Source organism: Cervus canadensis, chromosome 20, assembly GCF_019320065.1.
Source record: "Cervus canadensis isolate Bull #8, Minnesota chromosome 20, ASM1932006v1, whole genome shotgun sequence".
NCBI classification, from domain to species: Eukaryota; Metazoa; Chordata; class Mammalia; order Artiodactyla; family Cervidae; genus Cervus; species Cervus canadensis.
Genome location: NC_057405.1, coordinates 57,913,841 through 57,934,351, shown reverse-complemented (window position 1 = coordinate 57,934,351; position 20,511 = coordinate 57,913,841). Strand labels below are relative to the sequence as shown.

Sequence of the window (20,511 nt, the reverse complement as noted above, 5' to 3'; positions counted from 1 at the left end):
TCTGTGGGTCCTTTCTCCCAGGCATTCTTGAATATTGGGGAACCAGCCTCTCATTTACATCCTTCTCATTTCCGCCTGTCTTAGTAGTGGTCCAACACCCCCAGACCCACCCCAAGACCTTCTTGCTCTCTCACTTCTGCCGCTGTGGAAGCTGCAGATTGCCGAGTTTCCAGGACTTTGCGTCCGTGCCGGATGCCCTCAGCCCGGGTCTAGGTGCAGACTGGTGGCAGGGTAGGTGGACACCGAGCTTGGATCCATCGTGGAGTACCCGGGCCGTGAATCTCCTCGTAGGAGAGGTGAAAAGGACGCAGATGCTTCGGGGCTACCCAACAGCTTCTGCAAACTTCTTGCTCAGTGCGAGCTCCTTCTCCGCCCAGGGCTCGGAGGCGGCAGCTCAGTAGGTACTGCGCAAGGGCGGGTTGCCTCGCCCGCCTGGGAAGGACAAGCTTTTAGGCGCAGGCTCCGGAACGGAGCCGGAGGCCGGTAGTGTACTGCCGGGCTCCCGGAGCCTCCGACCCTCGGCTTAAGCGACCGGTCTAGGATGGGCGGGGGTCTCCGGCCCGTAGCCGGAACACTGCGTCTGCGGCGCCACGCCCTCAGGCACCACCCTACAGCTGTGGGCGGGCCCTTGACTGCCCCGAGCTGGGAAACGCCGGCTAATGAGATGCTAATGAGGCTCCAATAAAGTCTCTGCCGGCCGAGCCTGCTTGGCCGAAGCCCACGCCCAGCTAGGCTCCCCGGCCGGGCGCACCGGCCCGCAGCCCTCAATCCTTGGTTTTGGTCCGCGCCTCCTCTACCTCCTCCACCCCCCTTCCTCCTCCTCCTCCACCCCCTTCCTCTGTCCCCGCCTTCCAACCCGCCCGGACTGGGACGCCCGCCTGGCAGGAAGAGACCCCTACGGGCTCCCAAGCCCCCGGGTAAGTTGTCCAGCTGCGCCAAATGTGCGCCTCCCGGCCCGCGGGGTCCCGGGGTGGGGGTAGGGACGCGCCTCCTGGGAAATGTGACTCGAGGCCCTGGTGAATCCCGCCTGGCCCGTCAGGCGCCGTCTCTCCGCGCCTCCGTCCTGCCCAGCCCCTCCCGAACTTACGGTCCAGAGTCTGAGTACTCCCAACCGCCCGCTGCCAGTGGTCCAGCTGCCTCCATCCTTCTGGACCGCCATACCGCTCGCACATTCTTTGTCCTGGTGTTTCCAGATTGGGTCGCCCCTTTCCCCACTTCGCTGAAGTCTTCCTCCTTTCCACCTTGCAAGAGAGACCTTTGGTCTTACAGACTTTTAGTCCACCTCTCCAGGTGACCTATGGCGGTGATTTTAATCTCCTGCCTGGGCCTGGCGTCCTGCGCTCCGGGCTGGGACCGGGGAGGCGACTGATTGGGGTCAGGGGGATCAGCTCAAGGGTCTTCCCCCGTCTACGCCACCACCGTCCTTAACTCCCCCGTGGGCAACCACATCCCTGTACCCTCTGATTCCTCCTGGTCCCAACGTGAGAAAGCTCTGCCACCCCTCAAGTTGCGTGGGTGCCCGAGCGAGGGAGAGGGGACAAAGAGAGGCCTTGTCTGGGGAGATTCCTGAAAGAGCGAGCAGGGATGGGGTGGGGTGTCTATGGGAGTGAGAAAAGCTGGGCGGAGCGAATCCTGCTGCCCTGTGGTCCCCCACAACCCCCCAACAGTCTTGTGGCCCACTGGAGCAGTAGTAAGTCACAGGGGAAGTATTTTGACCACAGTGAGTCAGAAATAGACCCAGTTGTTTGTCACCAGACAGATGCAACATCCTGGGGCTGTCTTTTAAGGTAGTTTGGTGGTGGGAAAGTGGATCCTGTGTAGTTAGAGAAGGGGCTTCCCTCGCGGCTCAGTTGGTAAAGAATCTGACTACAATGCAGGAGACCCAGGTTCGATCCCTGGGTCGGGAAGATCCCCCTGGAGAAGGAAATGGCAAGCCACTCCAGTGTTCCTGCCTGGAGAATCCCATGGACAGAGGAGCCTGGTGGGCCACTGTCCATGGGGTCCCGGACATGACTTGGCGACTAAACCATCACCACCACCACCACCACCACCTCCCCTCCCCTTCAAGAGGCGATGGCAAGTGCTAAGGAGGAAAACTTTGCCCCTGGCATAAGACACCACACCCAACAGCACACTGAGTCCGTTGAGGGCTGCCAGGCACAGCGAAGCATGGGGTGAGACGGGACAGGATGTGTGCCTGGCAGCTGGGGTTGCAGATGTTAGATCTGTCCCTGCCTGTACTGCAAGGTAAGCCCATTTCTCTGACACCCTGCCTTCTTCATGTCTGAGAAATTCCCCCAGCTTGCTTGCAGGGCCTCGCTGAAGGCCGGGTAAGAATTCCTGTCCCCCAGGGATGGAGTAGGGCCTGGAGATGCCTGGTTGAGAAGGCTGAGCTGGAGGCTCCCTAGCTTTCTGCAGGCCCCCTGGGCTCAGGACTGCTGATTTTTCATTTCCAAACTTGGCAGATTTCACTTGAAGTGGAACGGATTGCGGCTGTCTGTGGAGCAGCTGGCAGAGAGGCGAGGAGCCCATCTGGGTAGGACCCGGAGCTCCCTGGGGATACCACACTGCCTTCTTCTTCTCTTCCTTTTCCCTTCCTCCTTTCTCCAGCCTCTTGCAATCTTTTCGTTTCTTCTTTGCAGCAACCACGCGCCTCTGCCCCTCCTCAGGATCCCCGCCCCCCAAGGGGTCTCCATGGCCTCACCCACCTCCACCAACCCAGCGCATGCCCACTTTGAGAGCTTCTTGCAGGCCCAGCTGTGCCAGGATGTGTTGAGCAGCTTCCAAGGGCTATGCGGGGCCCTGGGGCTGGAGCCTGGTGGGGGGCTCTCCCAGTACCACAAGATAAAGGCCCAGCTAAACTACTGGAGTGCCAAGTCGCTGTGGGCCAAGCTGGACAAGAGAGCGAGCCAGCCGGTCTACCAGCAGGGCCAGGCCTGCACGGGCACTAAGGTGTGTCGCGTCGGCGGTGCCGGGGGTGGGGCTTGGAGAGTGGGCGGAGTCAGAGGAGGGGGCCCACGCCAGGCCTGTGCTGCATTGTGTGTTCGCAGTGCCTGGTGGTGGGTGCGGGACCATGTGGTCTGCGGGCTGCTGTGGAGCTGGCGATGCTGGGGGCCCGAGTGGTGCTGGTGGAAAAGCGCACCAAGTTCTCTCGCCACAACGTGCTCCACCTCTGGCCCTTCACCATCCACGACCTTCGGGCACTCGGCGCCAAGAAGTTCTATGGGCGCTTCTGCACAGGCTCCCTGGACCACATCAGTGAGCACCGTGTGGTGGCCTGGAGGGGCGAATGAGCCTGGGCCTAGAGACAGGCCAGTCGGTGGGGGTGGGGGGCTGCTGGGCCAGCCCAGAGGCAGGGTGGTCAAGATTCACTGCAGTCAGATGGCTTTCAGGACTCAGGTCCCTCACGTGTAAAACGGGCAGTTGGACTGAGTGAGCTCTAAGACCTTCTGCAGCCCAGACCAGGTATACATTGGTGTTTGGGGAGGCTGTAGGATCCTGGGGTCCTTGTTGCTAATGTCCTCTCCCTTCCAGGCATCCGGCAACTGCAGCTCCTCTTGTTGAAAGTGGCATTACTGCTGGGGGTGGAAATCCACTGGGGCATCGCCTTCACTGGCCTGCAGCCTCCTCCCCAAAAGGGTAAGTACTTTTCTGCTCTTGAGAACCCCCATGTACCAAGGATACCCTGGCCTTGCAAAAGAAAAAGGGTGGGTTTGGGAGTCAGCTGAGTCTCCCTTTCTCACAGCCTGGCCTTTTGCAAACCCTTCTGAGCCTCATTTTGGACTTCTGTAAAATGTGAACTGTTTCTTTCCTCACCTGCTTTCCATGGCTGTTGTGAAGGTGTCATTTGATACTGTGTCACTGCTTTGTAAACCACAAAACCCTTTAAATGTTTGTTTGTTTATTTCATTGGATTGTCCTGGGAATATAGACACCCCTTCAGTTTTCTATATCTTTGTGCCACTCACATCCTCTGCCTCAGGGAGTGGTTGGCGCGCCCAGCTCCAGCCCAGCCCCCCAGCCCAACTGGCCAAGTATGAATTTGATGTCCTCATCTCTGCGGCTGGAGGTAAATTCGTCCCTGAAGGTGAGTGATCCCTTCCCTTGAAGAAGCCAGTGTCTTGAGCTCCTCCTGGGCCTTTCTAGGCTATTATACCCCTCATCCTCCGGCCACTACCCACCTGTCCCCATCTCTAGGCTTCACAGTGCGAGAAATGCGCGGCAAACTGGCAATTGGCATCACGGCTAACTTTGTGAACGGGCGCACCGTGGAAGAGACACAGGTGCCCGAGATCAGTGGTGTGGCCAGGATCTACAACCAGAGCTTCTTCCAGAGCCTGCTCAAAGCTACAGGTCAGGGCCCTTCTTCACAGGGTTTCCCTTCCAAGTGTCTGACTGTGGCCTAGCTCCCGACTCTCCCTCTCAGACCTGTCTGCAGTCCAAAGAATCCCACACTTGTCCATCTTTGTGGTCCTGGCAGCAAAGAACCTGAGCCCTCAGGGAGTCAGCAGGCATAACCGCACTTGGCCACCCAGCATGACAAGCCTTAGAAATCTCTTGCCAAATGCATGGGCTTTTGTTTTGTGCTTCTGTACATAGGCTTTAATATAAAAGTGACATAAATTCAAAGTGCAAGCGGTACTTCCAGAAGGTGTTCTGGGTTTTCTTTGGCTTCACACTACCACGCCCTTTGGAGTAAATGCATCTCATTTGGAGAAGCCAGGCTGTCCTCTGCAAGCCTGTGACCGTGTGGTACACGTCTCCCCGCTGCCACTCCACCCAAGTTTCTCTCTTTGCTCCTCCATCTGCTGGGCCTGAGATGGATGGTCCATGGTGCCACCAGAACTCATGGGTCCCTGTGCAGGGAGGACCCACTGCAGGCTAAGCTGTGATCCCAGCTCAGAGGTCAGGCATGTCTCGGGTATTTGGAGAAGTGACACATAATGAGAGGAGACACATCCTGTGCGCCCTGCCCTAACCCCACAGGCATAGATCTGGAGAATATCGTGTACTACAAGGATGACACCCACTACTTCGTGATGACAGCCAAGAAGCAGTGCCTGCTACGGCTGGGAGTGCTGCGTCAGGTGGGGCCCAGGCCCAGGCAGGGAGGGACTGAATGGGTCCAGGCCTGGATGTGGTCTCCCCTGGGTGTGGAGGGAGTCCGTCCTGTCTGCAGTGGCACTGTCTCTACCTCAATAAGCTCTTCTCTGAGACTTACATGGCCACGTGAATCCTGTTCTGGGCTCAGCACCATATACCAGTCACAGCACTGCACTTCATGAGGACTAAGCTCCACGAGGGTTGTCTGTCTCTTCCTTGCTGATGATTCCCAGAGCTTAGAATGGTGCCTGCTATGTAGTAAGCACCCTGAAGGTATCTACTGAATGAACTAGTTGAATACATGTAATGATGCTGGGCCTGGGAGGCAGGATGTTCAAAGTCTGGTCCCAGCTCAGCCTCCAACTGCTGTGTAATCTGGGGAAGCCTGTTTCTGGGGCCTCAGGATGTGGACCTGCTATACCTGAGGGAACGGGACACTGATGGTTCTGATCTGTTGGCCATGCAGGACTGGCCCGATACTGAACGACTGCTGGGCAGTGCCAACGTGGTGCCCGAGGCTCTGCAGCGCTTCGCTCGGGCAGCTGCCGACTTCGCCACCCATGGCAAGCTTGGGAAGCTGGAGTTTGCCCAGGACGCCCGCGGGCGGCCGGATGTCTCTGCCTTTGACTTCACAAGCATGATGCGGGCAGAGAGCTCTGCTAGGGTGCAGGAGAGGCACGGCACCCGCCTGCTGCTGGGGCTGGTCGGGGACTGCCTGGTGGAGGTGAGGGCTCCGTGTTCCCTGATTGGGGAGTGGCTCTCTGGGTTCCGCATAAGGAGGCATGGGGATTCCCTGGTTGGGGGAAGAAGCGGCCTCATGGGAAGGGGAGGGTAATAAAAGGTTTACTGTTGTAAAGAGGAGCTTGAGGGTGGCTTGGTGGTGTCAGGGGGCCCCCCTGCTCTGGCCCCAGGGGCATGTGGGCTTGGGCAACCCTGTTGGGGTGGGCCCTCTGTTGGACTCTCACTGAGCTGTTCCTTGTTCTTCTGACCCTGCAGCCCTTCTGGCCCCTGGGCACTGGAGTGGCCCGGGGCTTCCTGGCAGCCTTTGATGCCGCCTGGATGGTGAAGCGGTGGGCAGAGGGCGCTGGGCCCCTAGAGGTGTTGGCAGAGCGGTGAGACCTGAGTTGGGGGGGTGGGGCAGGGCAGGGCTGGATGTGGGACAAGACTCGGGAGTAGGTTAGGAGATACTGGGTGAGTAGATGGGGGAGTGGATAAAGGAGAGTGGTAAAGGCCCGGTGGCTGTTGAGGGGTGAGCGCTAACGTGCCCGCCCCTCACCCTCATCCCCCCAGGGAGAGCTTGTACCAGCTCCTGTCGCAGACATCCCCAGAGAACATGCATCGCAATGTGGCGCAGTATGGGCTGGACCCCGCCACCCGCTACCCTAACCTGAACCTCCGGGCTGTGACCCCCAACCAGGTCAGAACTCCTGGCATCACCCTCCACCCCAAGCCTTCCCAGGGCAGCTGTCGTACCCCAGGTCAGGCCTTGCCTCCTGGTCCACGCAGTCACTGTCCCTCTGGGGGAGCCCCACCCAGGCTGCCCTCCCCCATGGGCTGAGCGGGTGTGTGGTCAGCCCGCCTGGAGACCTGAAAGGGGCTGCCGTAGGTACGAGACCTGTACGACGTGGAGGCCAAGGAGCCTGTAAAGAAGATGAGTGACAAGACAGACTCTGGAAAGCCAACCACTGGTGAGCAGGCCTCCTCCAGGGCCACGTCTAAAACACTGACCGAACAGTGATGTGCAAGCACCGACAGCAGTTGCAGCTGCTGGCGGCAGGGAGCAGGGTGCTGGAGCCCTGCTGGGTTGGGGGGGGGGGAGATTGGGGGGCGTCCTGGAGAGCACAGGGCAGCGGGCGCTTGGCAGCAGCCGTTTAGCAGCCAGTGTGGAGTACTCAGCACTTTAACCACTGCTGGAACACTGGATGGCAGCCGTGCCACGCTGTTCCCAGCTATCCTGCCCCTTCCCATCTGGCAGACCCCAAACCTGCCTCTCCTTTTAGCCTCTGGGCTTCCCTTGCCCCTCAGTTCACAGCCCGCTGGCCTTTCTGTAGCTAGCAGTGATTTCACTTTATTCCGCCAGAAGATTTTTTTTTCAAGTGAGAAAATGGGGATGAAGGAGGTGCTGCTCACATTGTTAGGCTGGGGCTCAGTCGGGGTGGGTCCCTGCTTCTGGCTCCCAAGCAGACCCCGCAGCCAGCAGCTGGGCTCTCTCTGCGGGCTGGGGTGCCCTGGATACAAGTGCAACCTTCTCTTCCTAGGGGCGGCGGGCTCCCAGGAGGAGCTGCTGCGCTGGTGCCAGGAGCAGACGGCTGGGTACCCAGGTGTCCACGTCACTGACCTGTCTTCCTCCTGGGCTGACGGGCTGGCTCTGTGCGCCCTGGTGCACCGGCTGCGGCCCGCCCTCCTGTGAGTCGGGGATTGGGCTTGGGGGTCCCTGATGGACCCTCCCTCTCTCCCATGCCTCTGCACCTCCCCCTCCAGTGTGGAATGGCAGGGGATTGCCATGTAGGAGGTGGCACGGCCACTACATCCCAGCACCATCGCTTGCTAATAATCCTGCTCTAGTCACTTCACCTCCCTGGAGATCATACTCCTGCCCCTCTGCCCATGAGCATGCATTCAATAGGGAGAGTTCTGAGTGCTGGAGGCCCCCCAAAGCCAGAAGCCGTTGGCATTGGGTGGGTGGTGGTGGGTGTGCAGCAAATAAAAACCCTTCCTGCCCTCGCCTCCCTTTCCCGCTCTTCCTCCCCTGCTGCTGTCTCCCCTTTCCGTGGGATCAAGTTCTGGTCTCCCACTGAACTTTCTCCCTGCTGCCCCATAGGGAACCCTCCGACCTCCAGGGAATGGGCGCTCTGGAAGCTACTTCTTGGGCGCTGAAGATGGCAGAGCATGAGCTGGGCATCACACCAGTGTTGTCTGCACAGGCGATGGTGGCAGGGAGTGACCCACTGGGCCTCATTGCCTACCTCAGCCACTTCCATAGTGCCTTCAAGAGCATACCACACAACCCGGGTGAGCTGGGAGACTAGGGTGGGACGACAAGGGTGTGTGTGTGAGAGAGGGGGACAGAACACAGCAAGGGAGAGCGCCCTATCAGGGACGTCCTGGGAGAGGTATCCTTTATCCCCTGGGCTGGCTTATAGCTCTCTCTTCCGGGGATATAGTATCACCCCTCATCTCCACGACTCTCCTCACAGGCTCGGTCAGCCAAGGCTCCCCAGGCACTGCCAGCGCTGTACTATTCCTTGGCAAACTGCAGAGGACCCTGCAACGGACGCGGACTCAGGTGGAGAGTTTGGGTGGAGTTGGGCTGCGCAGTGGGGTTCTTGTGGGGGTCCCTGAGGTGAAGAGGACGACATCCAGAATGGGGGGAAAGGAGAAGTGGGGGCTCAGAGCCCATGCTTACAATGTAGGACTTGTTGCAGGAAAATGGGGAGGATGCTGGTGGCAAGAAGCCTCGCCTGGAGGTAAATGCATGCAGGGGCTGGACAGTCCCTTCCCTGAGGAAGGACAGTCCCTTCCCAGGTCTTGCTTGCTACCCAAGCTCCTGTACCCAACCCCCCATCCAGTCTCACGCTTTTCCCTTCCAGTTCTTTCACCTGCACACATGACCCTGTCCCTCTAGCTCTCGGCCTGAGCACTTACTTTTTCAGGTGGAGGCTGAGACCCCAAGTACTGAGGAGCCACCTGTCCCAGAGCCTGATGAACCAATGACACCGCCATCCCAGCAGCAGGACGTGAGCACAGGGGCCCTGTCTGCAGGCAAAGGCCTGGGAAGGGCAGGGAGGTGTGTTTCAGGGGAGGGGCAGATCTTGGCTTTGACTCCAGCTGACCTGGGATCTGGGGGTCACTGCAGGCCAGTGCTGAGGATCTGTGTGCAATTTGTGGGCAACGGCTCTATATCGTGGAACGCCTCTGTGCTGATGGCCGTTTCTTCCACCGGAGCTGCTTCCGCTGTCATATCTGTGAGGCCACGTTATGGCCAGGTGGCTATAAGCAGCACTCAGGAGATGGTGAGTGGGCCTGGGAGGCATTCAGAGGGACTTTGCGTTTGGCCCTACCAGTCGGGGTCAGGAGCTTGAAAGTGGAGAGGAACTGGGGTGCTGGGCATGAGGTAGAAAAACAAGCTGAAAATTACGCTTTCTTCTCCCAAGCTCATTCTTCTCTGTCCCCTCCGAAGCCCCAAATGTGGGGTTCTGAGAAACCAGGAGGCTGGTAGAAATTCACCAGCAAATGCAGTCTTGTCACCCCCACCTTCCTTGATAGACTGAGTATCTGATCCTTGGTCTGCCTACATCTGATGCCTCTTTCCCTCTCCCACCTTCCCAGGATATTTCTACTGCCTCCAGCATCTGCCTCAGACAGGCCACAAAGAAGATGGCAGCGAAAGAGGTCCTGAGAGTCAGGTAAAAGCTGTGGAAGTGTGTGGTGGCGGGGTGAGGAGGAAAGGGCTCCCCCGGCCCAGCAGAGTGCATGGGGGAAAACTGAATGTCCTCTACTAGAGTGTAAACTCCACAATGGCAGAGATCTTTGTCCTGTTTTACTTACTGATGTATTTCAAGTATCCAGAACACTGCCTGATACTGTTCAGCAAATGGCACAAACGGATGAATGCCAGGGCCCACATCTGTCTCAAGGGGCAGCCTCGGCCCACTCTGGGCAGGTCACTGACCAGAACATTTGGTGGCTTTTCTAGGACCTTCCCATGCCGAGTGAGAATAACATGCCATCAGACCCTGCGACTCCCATGGCCCTCCACCAAGGGACCAGTCCTGTCCCAGGCCCCAGCCAGCCCACCCGTCGACTGATCCGCCTCTCCAGCCCAGAACGCCAGCGTTTATCCTCCCTTCATCTCACCCCTGACCCGGAAATGGAGCCTCCACCCAAGCCCCCCCGAAGCTGCTCTGCCTTGGCCCGCCAAGCCCTGGAAGCAAGCTTCAAGGGCTGGGGAATGCCAGTCCAGAGCCCTCAGGGTAGCTGCTGGCTCAGGGTGGGGATGGGGTGGGTGGTTTTTGGATTCTTGGACAGGGATATGGGGCATGGGGAGGGAGGTCATGGGGATTCCAGCCCATGTCCACGTCCTACTCAGTTCTTGAGGCCATGGAAAAGGGGGAAGAAGAGAGTTCCTCCTCCAGTGAAGAGGAAACAGAGGAAGAGGAAGATGTGCCTTTGGACTCAGACATGGAACAGGTGAGCGGGAGGAACCTGGCCACCTATTCTGCCCAAGCCAGCACACATCCACTAAACACACGCCTCCCCTCACCCAGGAGAAACTCACAGCACCCAGCCTCTTCTGAGCCCAAATGTCTCCAAATGCCTTCTCACCTGGCCTGACTCTTTCATGTCTCTAAGCCTCTACCTTTTCTATCAGAACTTACCCCACTTCCAGCCTAGGGTCTTTCTGGTCCTTCTTAAATGGAGCTTCCCCAACCCCTATCCACCTGACTCTGTCACAGTTTCTGAGGAACCTGGCTAAGAACTCAGGCACCATGGACAATTATCCAACATGGCGTCGGACTCTGCTGCGCCGGGCCAAGGAGGAGGAGATGAAGCGGTTCTGTAAGGCTCAGGTGCGGCCTCAGGGTTCCCAGGGGTTCTGAGGGGGTCAGAATCCTTAGACTGGGGATCAGAGCTCCTCTGGGACTCTGTTCTTGAGCGATCACCAGACTCCTGGGCTCCCCGTCTTGTACTCCTCAGGCCATCCAGCGGCGACTAAATGAGATCGAGGCTGCTCTAAGGGAGCTGGAGGCCAGGGGCACGGAGCTGGAGCTGGCTTTGAGGAGCCAGAGCAGTGAGTGAAGACAGGGGAGGGATAAACTAAGAGACCTCTGCCTCCTGGCGCTGTGTTCTGCCCCCAGCAACCCCCAAACTGCTAGGTCTGGCTCACAGCAGGCTCTATTCCTTATGCCATGACTCCTATGATCCTGGCTGGAGGCCTGACTGGCCCCCTTTCTTCCTTATCAGGTTCTCCCGAAAAGCAAAAGGCATTATGGGTGGAACAGCTGCTACAGCTCGTTCAGAAGAAAAACAGCCTGGTGGCCGAGGAGGCTGAGCTCATGATCACGTAAAGGGTGTCAGGGCTGGGGGGTGGGAGACAGTGGCATTGAGTCAGGCAGGCCCCAGCCAGGTCTTTGCTCACCCTAGGCATCTGTGCTTTTTCTATTCCTGCCCTCCAGAGTGCAGGAGCTGAACTTGGAGGAGAAACAGTGGCAGCTGGACCAAGAGCTGCGAACCTACATGAACCGGGAAGGTAGGCAGGATGTAGGGAGAGGCTGGTATTTGCACAAGCCTCGTGACTGCAGATACTGCCCAGCAACAGTCCTCCAGTCTGAGTACCTCTGAGGCTGAAATGCCTCCTGAACTGCCTCTTGAACTGAAGGACGCCAGAGGATGGGGCTCCAAGCCCCTGCTCTGCACCTTCAGTCAGAGCGCACAACTGAGCTTTTACACCAGATTTCCTTTAAGAATGATGTTGCAGCTAAACAATACTAGAAAACCTTTAGTGTTGATAAGCCAATCTCACAGGGAGGGAAACAGCAGGGGCTGTAGAAGTCACACAGGCCAGGCCTGTGCCTCTTGTGCCTCTCTGCCGCATCCTCTGTCCTCTAAGTTTCATCTCCTCCCTCCAGAAACCCTAAAGACAGCTGCCGATCGGCAGGCTGAGGACCAGGTCCTGAGGAAGCTACTGGATGTGGTGAACCAGCGAGATGCCCTCATCCGCCTCCAGGAGGAGCGCAGGCTCAGTGAGCTGGCCTCAGAGCCTGGGGTCCAGTGCTAGAAGACGCCTGACCTATCTGCCACGAAGACTGGCTTACCCCAGGACAGCATCATCCTATGTTCATCTGGGCTGCCTGGGAGAGGGCCTCAGTGTTTACAATAAAGTTTCTGCCATAAACAGGACTTCTGGCTAGCCGCAGGTGTGAAGCGGGGACTGAGCAGGGAGGGCAGACAGGTGGGAGCCCAAAGGTCTACACTGACAGTCACACTGACCCCTGGCCCCAGTCACTGCCTCTACAAGGAAATAAGCCGAGCCACAAAAGTGTCAAGCTTTATTGTTCCTCAGCTCTGTCTCCCTCCTGCTGCCCTAGAAGCAGGGCTGGCTGGGACTCTGGGCCCAGGTCCTGGGCCTCCCTTGCCCTTCCCAGCACATGCTGAAGCTCGGTCCGGGTCTTACACAAGCTCTTGGCCTCCTGCATGTGGAAGAGGTGGAAGGCACCTGCCCCCAGCACCAGTCCTACATTGGGGGTCCAGAGCAGTAGAGCAGCTTCCCTGATCCATCCTCCGGCCGCCAGGGCACACAGCAACGCCAGGAGAAGAAGCCCTAGCCCAACTGCATAGCCGGCCACGGTGGCCCACCAGCGAGCCTGAGCCATGCCCTGGTCCACTTCTGCCCAGGCCTCCCTTAGCACACTGGTCAATGGCGAGCTCTCTGCTGGTCCTACAACAAGGCAGGACAGTGGGGAGGCAGAATAATGGTCAGAGTGGAGGGGGTACCTGTGGTGCGGAAGGGCCAAAGAAAAGGATGTGGATGACTCACCATGGGTAGGGCTGGGGTTGTGCTGGGGGGGGCTGTGTCGCACACACAGAGTAGCCATCAGGGCCTCATGATCAGAGAAGGGCGGGCCGCTGTAAGGGTCATGGCCTGTAGTAGTTTTGAGAGTCTTACAGGAGATGTACAGCCCAGATACTGCCTAGGAAAAGGGCCAAAGAGAAACTTCTATTTGGAAGTATGTTTCCAGAGAACCAGTTCCTGGCTATCCATTCTCCAGCTGCCAGTGATGTAAGACTAGACCAGCTGGACAAAGGATCAGCACAGGCTGGTGAGAGATGAAGAGACACGGAGGGTGCGACGGGGAGAGGCCTGACCTTATAAAGTACATAATCGATGCGGATGCCCAAGGGAAATGGCCCCAGCTCCTGTTGCTTGACGTAACAGTTCTTGGGTACCATTGTACATCCTTCTTCAGAACCCTAAGTGAAGAGTGGGCTTGAGTGAGGATGCAGGGGAAGGAGGAGGGAAAGATGCTGAGGGTGCAGGTGGAGAAATAATTAGACAGGTCCTCACCTTGAAGTCCCGGGTCTCCAGATAGGCATCATGCAGCCCGGTCCACTCTTTCAGCAGGCGGCAGCCCAGGTCCTTTGGGTGCAAGTTGAGGTCCCCACACAAGAGAACCACATCAGCCTTCTTGGATGTGTGGCTGGAGGAACCAAGATGGTAAGGCAGGAATTCTTCCCTCATCAGTTCTGCCCTAAAAGTGGGACCTTACAGCCACCCTTCAGTCCCTGGATCCCACCCTATTTTCCCTGTTAAGCCCAGGCTCACACACTGGATGAACTGGGCCAGTTCCCAAGCTTGGGCCACACGATGTGCTAGGTAAATGTCCTTCTGTCGATTGTATTCGGCATGGAGCTGCGCAAGATAGAGGAGACAGTAACAGGTGAGACTCAAGGTCCCAAGGGCAGGTGTAAATCAAGTTTGTCTGTCACTTGGCATGGTGCTTGGTAAAATATGTGTGAACTTTGCCTACTGGCCTTAGGAATCCTGCCCCTACAACTCACCCCAAGGCAACTCCACCAAAGGCGTTCCCTCTCTCCCTCCCAGGACCAGGCTGCCTCTCCCAGCCGTAAGCACTGTGGGCTTCACTCACGTGGGTCACGTAGGCATTGAGCACCAATCCACTTAGATGGAGTACCAGCAGCCCCACAGCCTTCCCACAGAACCAGTCACAATGATGGATCTGCAGGCAGGAGTGGGACAGAACTCAGAGCACTGCCCCCCTCTCTCTACCCATCCCTTGCAGTCCTAGGAAGGTTACCTCCACGTGTTAGTGGAGGTGGGGGAGGGTGGTGGAAGAGTTCCAGATCAGGCTCACCATGTAGGGGTAGCCATTGAGGGTGAAGACATGCTGGGTGAATTCCTGGATTGGGTGTTTGGAGAAGACACAGAGACCGCTGCCAATGATGCCACTGAAAGCCAAATCCCGGTTAGCAGTCACAAAGCAGACAGGGAAATACCCAGGTCTTTCCCCCTCCCTTATCTCCCAGCTCTTAGCAGCTACATTTTTTTCTCTCTCTGCAGCTGATGGAAGCTCACAAAGTGTTGGTTGTTTGTGTGGGGTGATAGGACGGCCTGATAGTAAGTCTGATGAGCTGTAGAGCTAGATCTTCCTCATTCCACCTTCTCCGGCTTCCACACCCAGAGGAGAGGATGCTGGGGGAGAGGAAGCAGGGTGCAGGCAGCATAGGGAGGAGGGGCCGGCAGGGCCAAGCACCTCAAGGTGTGAAACTAGGCTTCCAGGCCAGTTGGCTGCTCACCTCCTGAAGTAGTGTGCAGCTGGGTAGGTGGGCAACAGCTTCTGTCTCAAGTACTGGAAGTCCTGTTCACTCCACACCTGGGGGAAGGGGTTAAAGATGCCTTCCCGGCCCTTCCCCCTGGGAGAGCGCCCCCACCCTCGCTGCCCCCTGCAGCCCGGTTCCGCACAGCCCCACCTCCTCCAGCAGAGCTAGGTCGAAGCTCTCCATGTTTAGAAAGTCTCCCAGGCGCTTCACGCGGTCGGCGCGATGCTTGCTCAGGTAGGGAATGCCCCTGAGGACGAGAAGCGCAGTGGGGAGGTGACGGCTGCGGGCGCTCGGCGCTCCGGGGCAGTACCGGAGCTGGGGCCAGGGGCCGGCCGTGGAGGTGCGGGGTGCCCCCCGGACCCCGAAGCTGTAGGGCAGGGGAGCGCCGTGGCCCGGATGTGAGGAAGGCCTCCTTCCTCTGGCAGTGCGGGTGCGGGCGGGACGCGGCCCCAGACCCGCGTGGGGGGGCTCACTCACCAGCAGTTGAGGTTAAAGACCCTCAGTCGCAGGGTGAAGTTGGGCTTCATGGCGGGGACACTCGGCGGCGCGGGACGGTTCGGCCTCCAGAGCGACGGCCGCGGCGGGGACACTGGCGGGCGGCGCTGCTCCCGGGGCACTGCGTACAGGTGGCCGCCCGGCTCCCGCGCTCCCCGGAAGGCCGCGGCGCTCAAGTGCACGCGCCTGGGGGCGGATTCCCGCGTTACCCAGGCAACCGGCCGGCGGGGCCCCAATCTGGCGGCGCGCCAACCCGGAAAGGCGCTCTGCGGTGAAGACTGGTGCTGACCAGAGGCAACGGCCGCGACGGAGGACCCTGGGCGGGGGCAGAGAGATCCCAGAGGCGAGGGCAGGTGGGGGCTCCCAGAGGAGGTTCCAGGGAGCGGCGAAGGCACGCGGGACGTGGGCTCCGCGTTCCTTTTCTCCGGAGCTCGTCCCTGGTGGCGGCCGCCTATGGGTCCTCTCCAGCCTCTCTACCGGCTCAACAGCAACAGGCGCAAAGTTGAGGAAAGGCCGGGACTTCGCCGACCGCCCCGCCCCTCGCCCGCCCCGCCCCCTCTGCCCCGCGAGCGGCGGGGGCGGGGCCGCGCGGTGGTTGCCCTGGCGACACGCCGTGTTTGTGACCCGAGGAGTCCCCGCGCGCAGGCATGGCGAGCCAGCAGCCGTCGGTCCCGTGCATCTCGCGGTCGCCACCCGAGCAGCCGCTTCAGGTGAAGGTGGTGGGGCTTTTCAAGAGCTCCAGCTTTCAGATCGCGAAGAGCGCCGCTGAGGTAACTGCGAAGAAACCGCAAGTGCTACCCGCTTCCCGGTCTTGCACCACCTGGTGGCGGGGGTCGAGGTTCAGGGAGGGGTCGTCCCGGCTGGGGACGGCTGTGTCCGAATGGATCGGAGCGTGCAGGTGGCAAGTGCCGGTCTGGGCGGGAGTTCCACTTCGAGAAGGGCTGCCTTTAACGGGAGATTCGAGTGAAGGAATCGTTCAGAACCTTGCTGGGAATGAAAGGTGATTCCTGTCTATACATTAACACACATTTTATTCCACATTAATTTTTAATTGAAATCATAGCTTTTGAAACTCCGTGGAAAAAATATTACCATATAACTTCATAAAATACTTAACAAGCAACATTATCATTAATTGAATGTCACTGAAAACACAGTTGATTAGATCTGACTACTAGATATTTATACTAAATTAAAAATATTCTAATCTAAAAAAATATTACCATATAACTAGCTGATTTGTTTTTTTTACAAACTCCTTCCCCAAATGGTATTTGAAAGCTATTCATTCAGGGGGGGAGTTGTTTTTTTGTTTTTTCCTTTAAATTTTCTATAGCAGTCACTACATCCCAGTCGAATTAGCTGCTTAAGGGATTTCTTAACAAATGACCCCCAAGTGCTCTGGAGAATCCAGACATTTCTTTGTAAACATGCAGAACACTGTAAAATGAAAAACACTTTAAGTAACTGAAAGAATTTGGCCAGGTCTGCAATGCTGCAGCAATCCTATAACCTGAACACAGGAGAAATGTAGAAGTATGTGAAATGTTGAAATGTAAAATTCAGCATGTCTTTGGGGTTTGCTCCAGAAATGCTGTTATAAGATTAGGTCAAGCTTCTCTCCTTCAAAACTACACTAGACTACAGGACAAAGCCTTATTAAAGTTTGTATCTCCCAAAGTACCCAGCTGGATCACTTCACACAAAATGTTCCCAAATAGAAGAAATCTTAAGAATTTCCTAACTTCTTGCCTGCTCCAAGTCCACAGAGTTACAGTTTTGAGTTTATATCAAATCAGGAAATAGTGACTAATTTGTGAAGTAGGTGAAGTCTTAAGATGAAGAGAACAAGTGATAAGAAGTCTGTGAAAATAGTCTGTGTTAGCTGGGCTGATGGGATCAGCAAAGTTATATGGCCCACAACTGTATTTAATGAGTTGGAGGGATTTTTTTCTCTTGCTTTTTCTTAGCTCCTTATCTGAAGGAGCACGTTTTCTTCATACTGTAGAGAAGATGTTGGCAGATCTTTTTCTGTAAAGTCCATACATAAAATTGTTTAGGCCTCTGGAGCCACAGGCTCTCAGTCATGACTACTCAACTCTGTCCTTGTGCAAAAGCAGCCACGGAAAGTGTGTAAATGAATGGTCGTTTTCCAATAAGACTTTTATTCTGGACAGTGAAATTAGACTTGTATATAATTTCACATGATGTGAAATGATTCTTCTAGTGATTCTGTTTTAACTGTTTAAAAATCTAAAAATTATTCTTAGTTCTCAAGTCTTAGAAAAACAGGCAGTGGTCTAGATTTGGCTGGCTGATCAGCTTGCCAACCCCTGTCAGAGAGGACACTAAGTCAAGAAAGCAATGTCTTTATTATATTAATAATGTTGTTTTTCACTTAAGCTTTTGCCTACTGTAGCTCTATATGAGTATGAAAACATACCAGTGTAAATTCAGTTACTTCTGTGTTAATAAAGGATCCTTGAATATATTTCCAACATGATCACTTGCAGGCAATCTCTGATACCTAATTAACTGATAGATTTATAAAGAGTAGTATTACATAATATAGTCAATTCTGGAACAAATTATGAAGAAAGTATGATTAAGTATGCTTAATTTGAAAACTCTTGGGTTTATCAGTTATACCAGGTGGTCCCTCAGTGAGAAAGAGCAGTCATCTTGCATGACTGCCTCAGAGCACAGACACTAGAATTGAGAAAAAGGACGCATCAGATGTTGGTTGGGTACAGTGGTCTAGGAAGGCAATGGCCAGATTGCTGTTGCCCTCTTCTGCTACACCTGGTCCCAAGGCAGGGTACACTCATGTTCTGGCTTTCTCCCCCTAGGACTATCCACCATTGAGGAAGTGTGCTAAGCCAGTGTCCCCTTAGACTATGACAGAAGCAGGCAGCTGACACTTTTCCCTGTTGGTTCATTTACTCCTCAGACCTGCTCAGAAAAGTGCTGCCTAAATATTATTGCCTCAACTGCCTTCTCTTGCTTTAGAAGAAGACAAACTATAACATTAAAAGGAGCATTAACATTAAAAAAAAACTTAACAGGTATTGTTAACCAGAAAGAATTTTCTCTGATGCATACAGACAAAACAAAATAGATTAAGTCAATACATGCTCAATATCTAGACCAAAACATATTTAATATTTACTTCTCTTTTCCCCAGGGGCTATAACCACAACCATATCTTTTGGTTATTCTCCATGTCAGTGAATTAAAGTAATAACTTTTTTTTTTTTTTTAGTTGAAAGTACCCATGGCTCCACTGAGTGTGTAGTAAGAGTTAGTTTAGGGAAAAACTGGTCCTAAAGGAACATGGCAGATCACAAAACTGTTGGCATAAACTCATTTGTTCACTTGTTTATGCAGTTGCTATGTGTGGATGGTCTACTATGTACCAGATATTGAGGCCAGTGGGAAACTAAGACATAGTCTTTGCCCTCAAGGAGCTTATTCTCTTCAGATGAGAGACAAATAAGAGTGGCCTGGGGAGGGACTTAATAGAGGTAAGCACAGGGCCCTCTGGGAGCTGGCAAGGGGCATCTAAGCCAGACTTTGTGACTTGGGTGTACACTGTGTAAAACTTCCTGAAGACTCCATAAAAATCAGGGGGAATGATTTCTACTTTAAAAGAGAATGTACTCTAAAATAATATTCTATTTTGAAACCTAGAGTCTGAAGAGTAATTATCCATCCAAATTTGAAGATCCTATAATAATTCCTGTTCAAGAATTTGCATGGCATCAGTATCTACAAGAGAAAAAAAGGGTAAAGGATATTTTGGGTATGGAAAATGAGCAAAGTTTTGCCTGAATTATTTACCTATGCATTGCTCTGGAAAAACTGAAGCAGTAATTTTCATACAACTAGATATTATTTCTCTAAATTATGCACTTTTCCTAAATTGTTTCAGTCATTTTGCCAAGCTGATATTAAGAAAAAGTAAAACACTTCTAGGACTTTCTTTTGGAAGGCAAGCAATAAAGATAAGTTTGACACTGTCAATGCTGCTATTTACTCTTGCTGATGACTACCCCCCTTTCCCTGCATATCACTTAGTCCTACTTCCTGTGACACCCTGACACTCAGGTTACTGTGGCTTGGCACTCTTTTAGGCTTGAATTCTGGAAGGTTTCAGTGGTGTCCACAGATACAGCAGGAGAGCATGTGGGGTTCCAAGGGAGCTCTGAGGGCAGGCATCAGCTTCCCACAGGACAACCATGTCCAAATGGGAGCTTCCTTCTCCACACTCTCCCTGATAACAGTACCCCTTGAGGACCCCAGACCCTAAGGCTGGCAGAGATTATCCAGAGATGGCAGATTGGTTTCCTCTTGAGTGCCAACCCTAATTAACTGGTAGTGCTGCCTGGAATGTGTGATTTGAAGGATTCTAAGGTGGCATCCTGGCTCTGTTACAGCTCGTGTTCGGGGCAGACTGGAATGGATACATCTCCTGGCCCAGTCCTGTAGAGAGTCCCAGTCCTGGTTTCCCTGCCACACCCCGTCTCTCAGTGGCTGATGAGATTGCATTTCTCCTGATGAGAGCAGTTTTGACTGTCCTGTGTGTGACTGCACGAGGATGTCCTGTGATTATCATGCAGACTGTGTTGCTTTACAAGATCACTGTCTCAGTCACATGAATAGTGCAAGATAAAGTCACGAATACCATTTAAGTCTCATACCATTTTCACAGCCACAGTACATTTTCATTGTAATTCAAATAGAAATATAACAAACACTTAACCTCCGGTGCTTATTATATGCCAGGCTCTATTCTAATGACTTCTGTAAATATTAACTCTAATCATTACAACAGCTATGGTGACCAGTGGTTCTGGTTTGCCTAGATTGGAGGGGTTTCCTGGGATGCACAAATTTAATTGCTAAAGCTGGGATTGTTGTTGTTATTCAGTTGCTAAGGGATGTCTGACTCTGTGAACTCTGTGGACTGTAGTCCACCAGGCTTCCCTCTCCTTCACTATCTCCTGGAGTTTGTTTGGTCCATTGAGTCGGTGATGCCATCCAACCATCTCATCCTCTGTTGTCCCCTTCTCCTTCTACCCTCAATCTTTCCCAGCATCAGGGTCTTTTCCAATGAGTTGGCTCTTTGCATCAGGTGGTCAAAGTACTGGGGCTTCAGCTTCAGTATCAGTCCTTCCACTGAATATACAGGGTTGATTTAAGCTGGGATGGTCTGAGGCAAACCCAGACAGTTGGGCATTCTAATGTAAAACAATGTTTTTCTTAATTTTTATCATCAAACTTCCTAAACTGCCTATCATGCCATGTTCTCCACCTACAAGAGAGCCATGATTTCATGCTTTGAGGTTTTCACCCATTCTCTTCCATATTCCCACCATACTGGGAAGACTGGCGTGGGTTCCATTCTGCAGTTTCTGACCCTTGTCAGTCTGGGTTGCTGACGTTGAGATGTTTTGTGTTCTCTTCTGCTTTTCTCACAGGGGCTGAATGAGGCTTCCTGGGTCATTACTGCTGCTTCTTCCCACATACCCTTTAACTCCTGTCTTTCTTTTCTCCACCTCCACCTGCTCCTCA

General features: G+C 54.7%; 3 protein-coding genes across 11 annotated transcripts in view; 2 read left to right on the top strand and 1 right to left on the bottom strand.

Annotated features, from left to right (window-relative positions):
• Positions 1-425: 425 nt before the first annotated feature.
• On the top strand, positions 426-12,003 carry MICAL1 (microtubule associated monooxygenase, calponin and LIM domain containing 1). 3 transcript variants are annotated; one of them, XR_006263924.1, is made up of 26 exons: positions 426-917; positions 2,466-2,536; positions 2,643-2,952; positions 3,051-3,258; positions 3,535-3,639; positions 3,983-4,087; positions 4,198-4,353; positions 4,987-5,087; positions 5,570-5,827; positions 6,100-6,215; positions 6,394-6,520; positions 6,710-6,791; positions 7,362-7,509; positions 7,925-8,115; positions 8,301-8,389; positions 8,529-8,570; positions 8,757-8,840; positions 8,960-9,116; positions 9,433-9,509; positions 9,800-10,076; positions 10,193-10,293; positions 10,560-10,673; positions 10,801-10,894; positions 11,068-11,174; positions 11,280-11,353; positions 11,733-11,787. XR_006263924.1 is itself a non-coding variant. In XM_043439112.1 (26 exons), the coding sequence occupies exons 3-26, from the start codon at positions 2,695-2,697 to the stop codon at positions 11,879-11,881; spliced, it is 3,213 nt and encodes a 1,070-aa protein (XP_043295047.1). In that variant the 5' UTR covers positions 426-917; positions 2,466-2,536; positions 2,643-2,694; the 3' UTR covers positions 11,882-12,003. The 3 variants fall into 3 exon arrangements, 2 of the variants coding, with proteins under 2 accessions (XP_043295047.1, XP_043295048.1); XM_043439112.1 differs by having other exon boundaries at positions 11,068-11,167; positions 11,733-12,003; XM_043439113.1 differs by lacking the exon at positions 2,466-2,536 and having other exon boundaries at positions 11,068-11,167; positions 11,733-12,003.
• Positions 12,004-12,138: 135 nt separating this feature from the next.
• SMPD2 (sphingomyelin phosphodiesterase 2) lies at positions 12,139-15,436 on the bottom strand. Of its 2 annotated transcripts, XM_043439115.1 has the most exons (11): positions 15,227-15,436; positions 14,920-15,123; positions 14,593-14,689; positions 14,419-14,495; positions 13,977-14,070; positions 13,752-13,841; positions 13,431-13,513; positions 13,169-13,301; positions 12,970-13,074; positions 12,641-12,794; positions 12,139-12,541 (listed from the first exon to the last, which is right to left on the bottom strand). In XM_043439115.1, the coding sequence occupies exons 2-11, from the start codon at positions 14,967-14,969 to the stop codon at positions 12,153-12,155; spliced, it is 1,272 nt and encodes a 423-aa protein (XP_043295050.1). In that variant the 5' UTR covers positions 14,970-15,123; positions 15,227-15,436; the 3' UTR covers positions 12,139-12,152. The 2 variants fall into 2 exon arrangements, with proteins under 2 accessions (XP_043295050.1, XP_043295049.1); XM_043439114.1 differs by having other exon boundaries at positions 14,920-15,410.
• Positions 15,437-15,445: 9 nt separating this feature from the next.
• The window catches only part of PPIL6 (peptidylprolyl isomerase like 6), a 35,955-nt gene continuing 30,889 nt past the window's right edge, over positions 15,446-20,511 (top strand). For 4 of the 6 annotated variants that reach the window (XM_043439122.1, XM_043439120.1, XM_043439117.1 and 1 more), the window contains exons 1-2: positions 15,446-15,707; positions 18,628-18,723. In XM_043439122.1, coding sequence (XP_043295057.1) covers positions 15,585-15,707; positions 18,628-18,723 — 219 coding nt within the window. In that variant the 5' untranslated portion in view covers positions 15,446-15,584. The remainder of the gene's footprint in view (positions 15,708-18,627; positions 18,724-20,511) is intronic. The other 2 variants (XM_043439119.1, XM_043439121.1) reach the window with 2 other exon arrangements.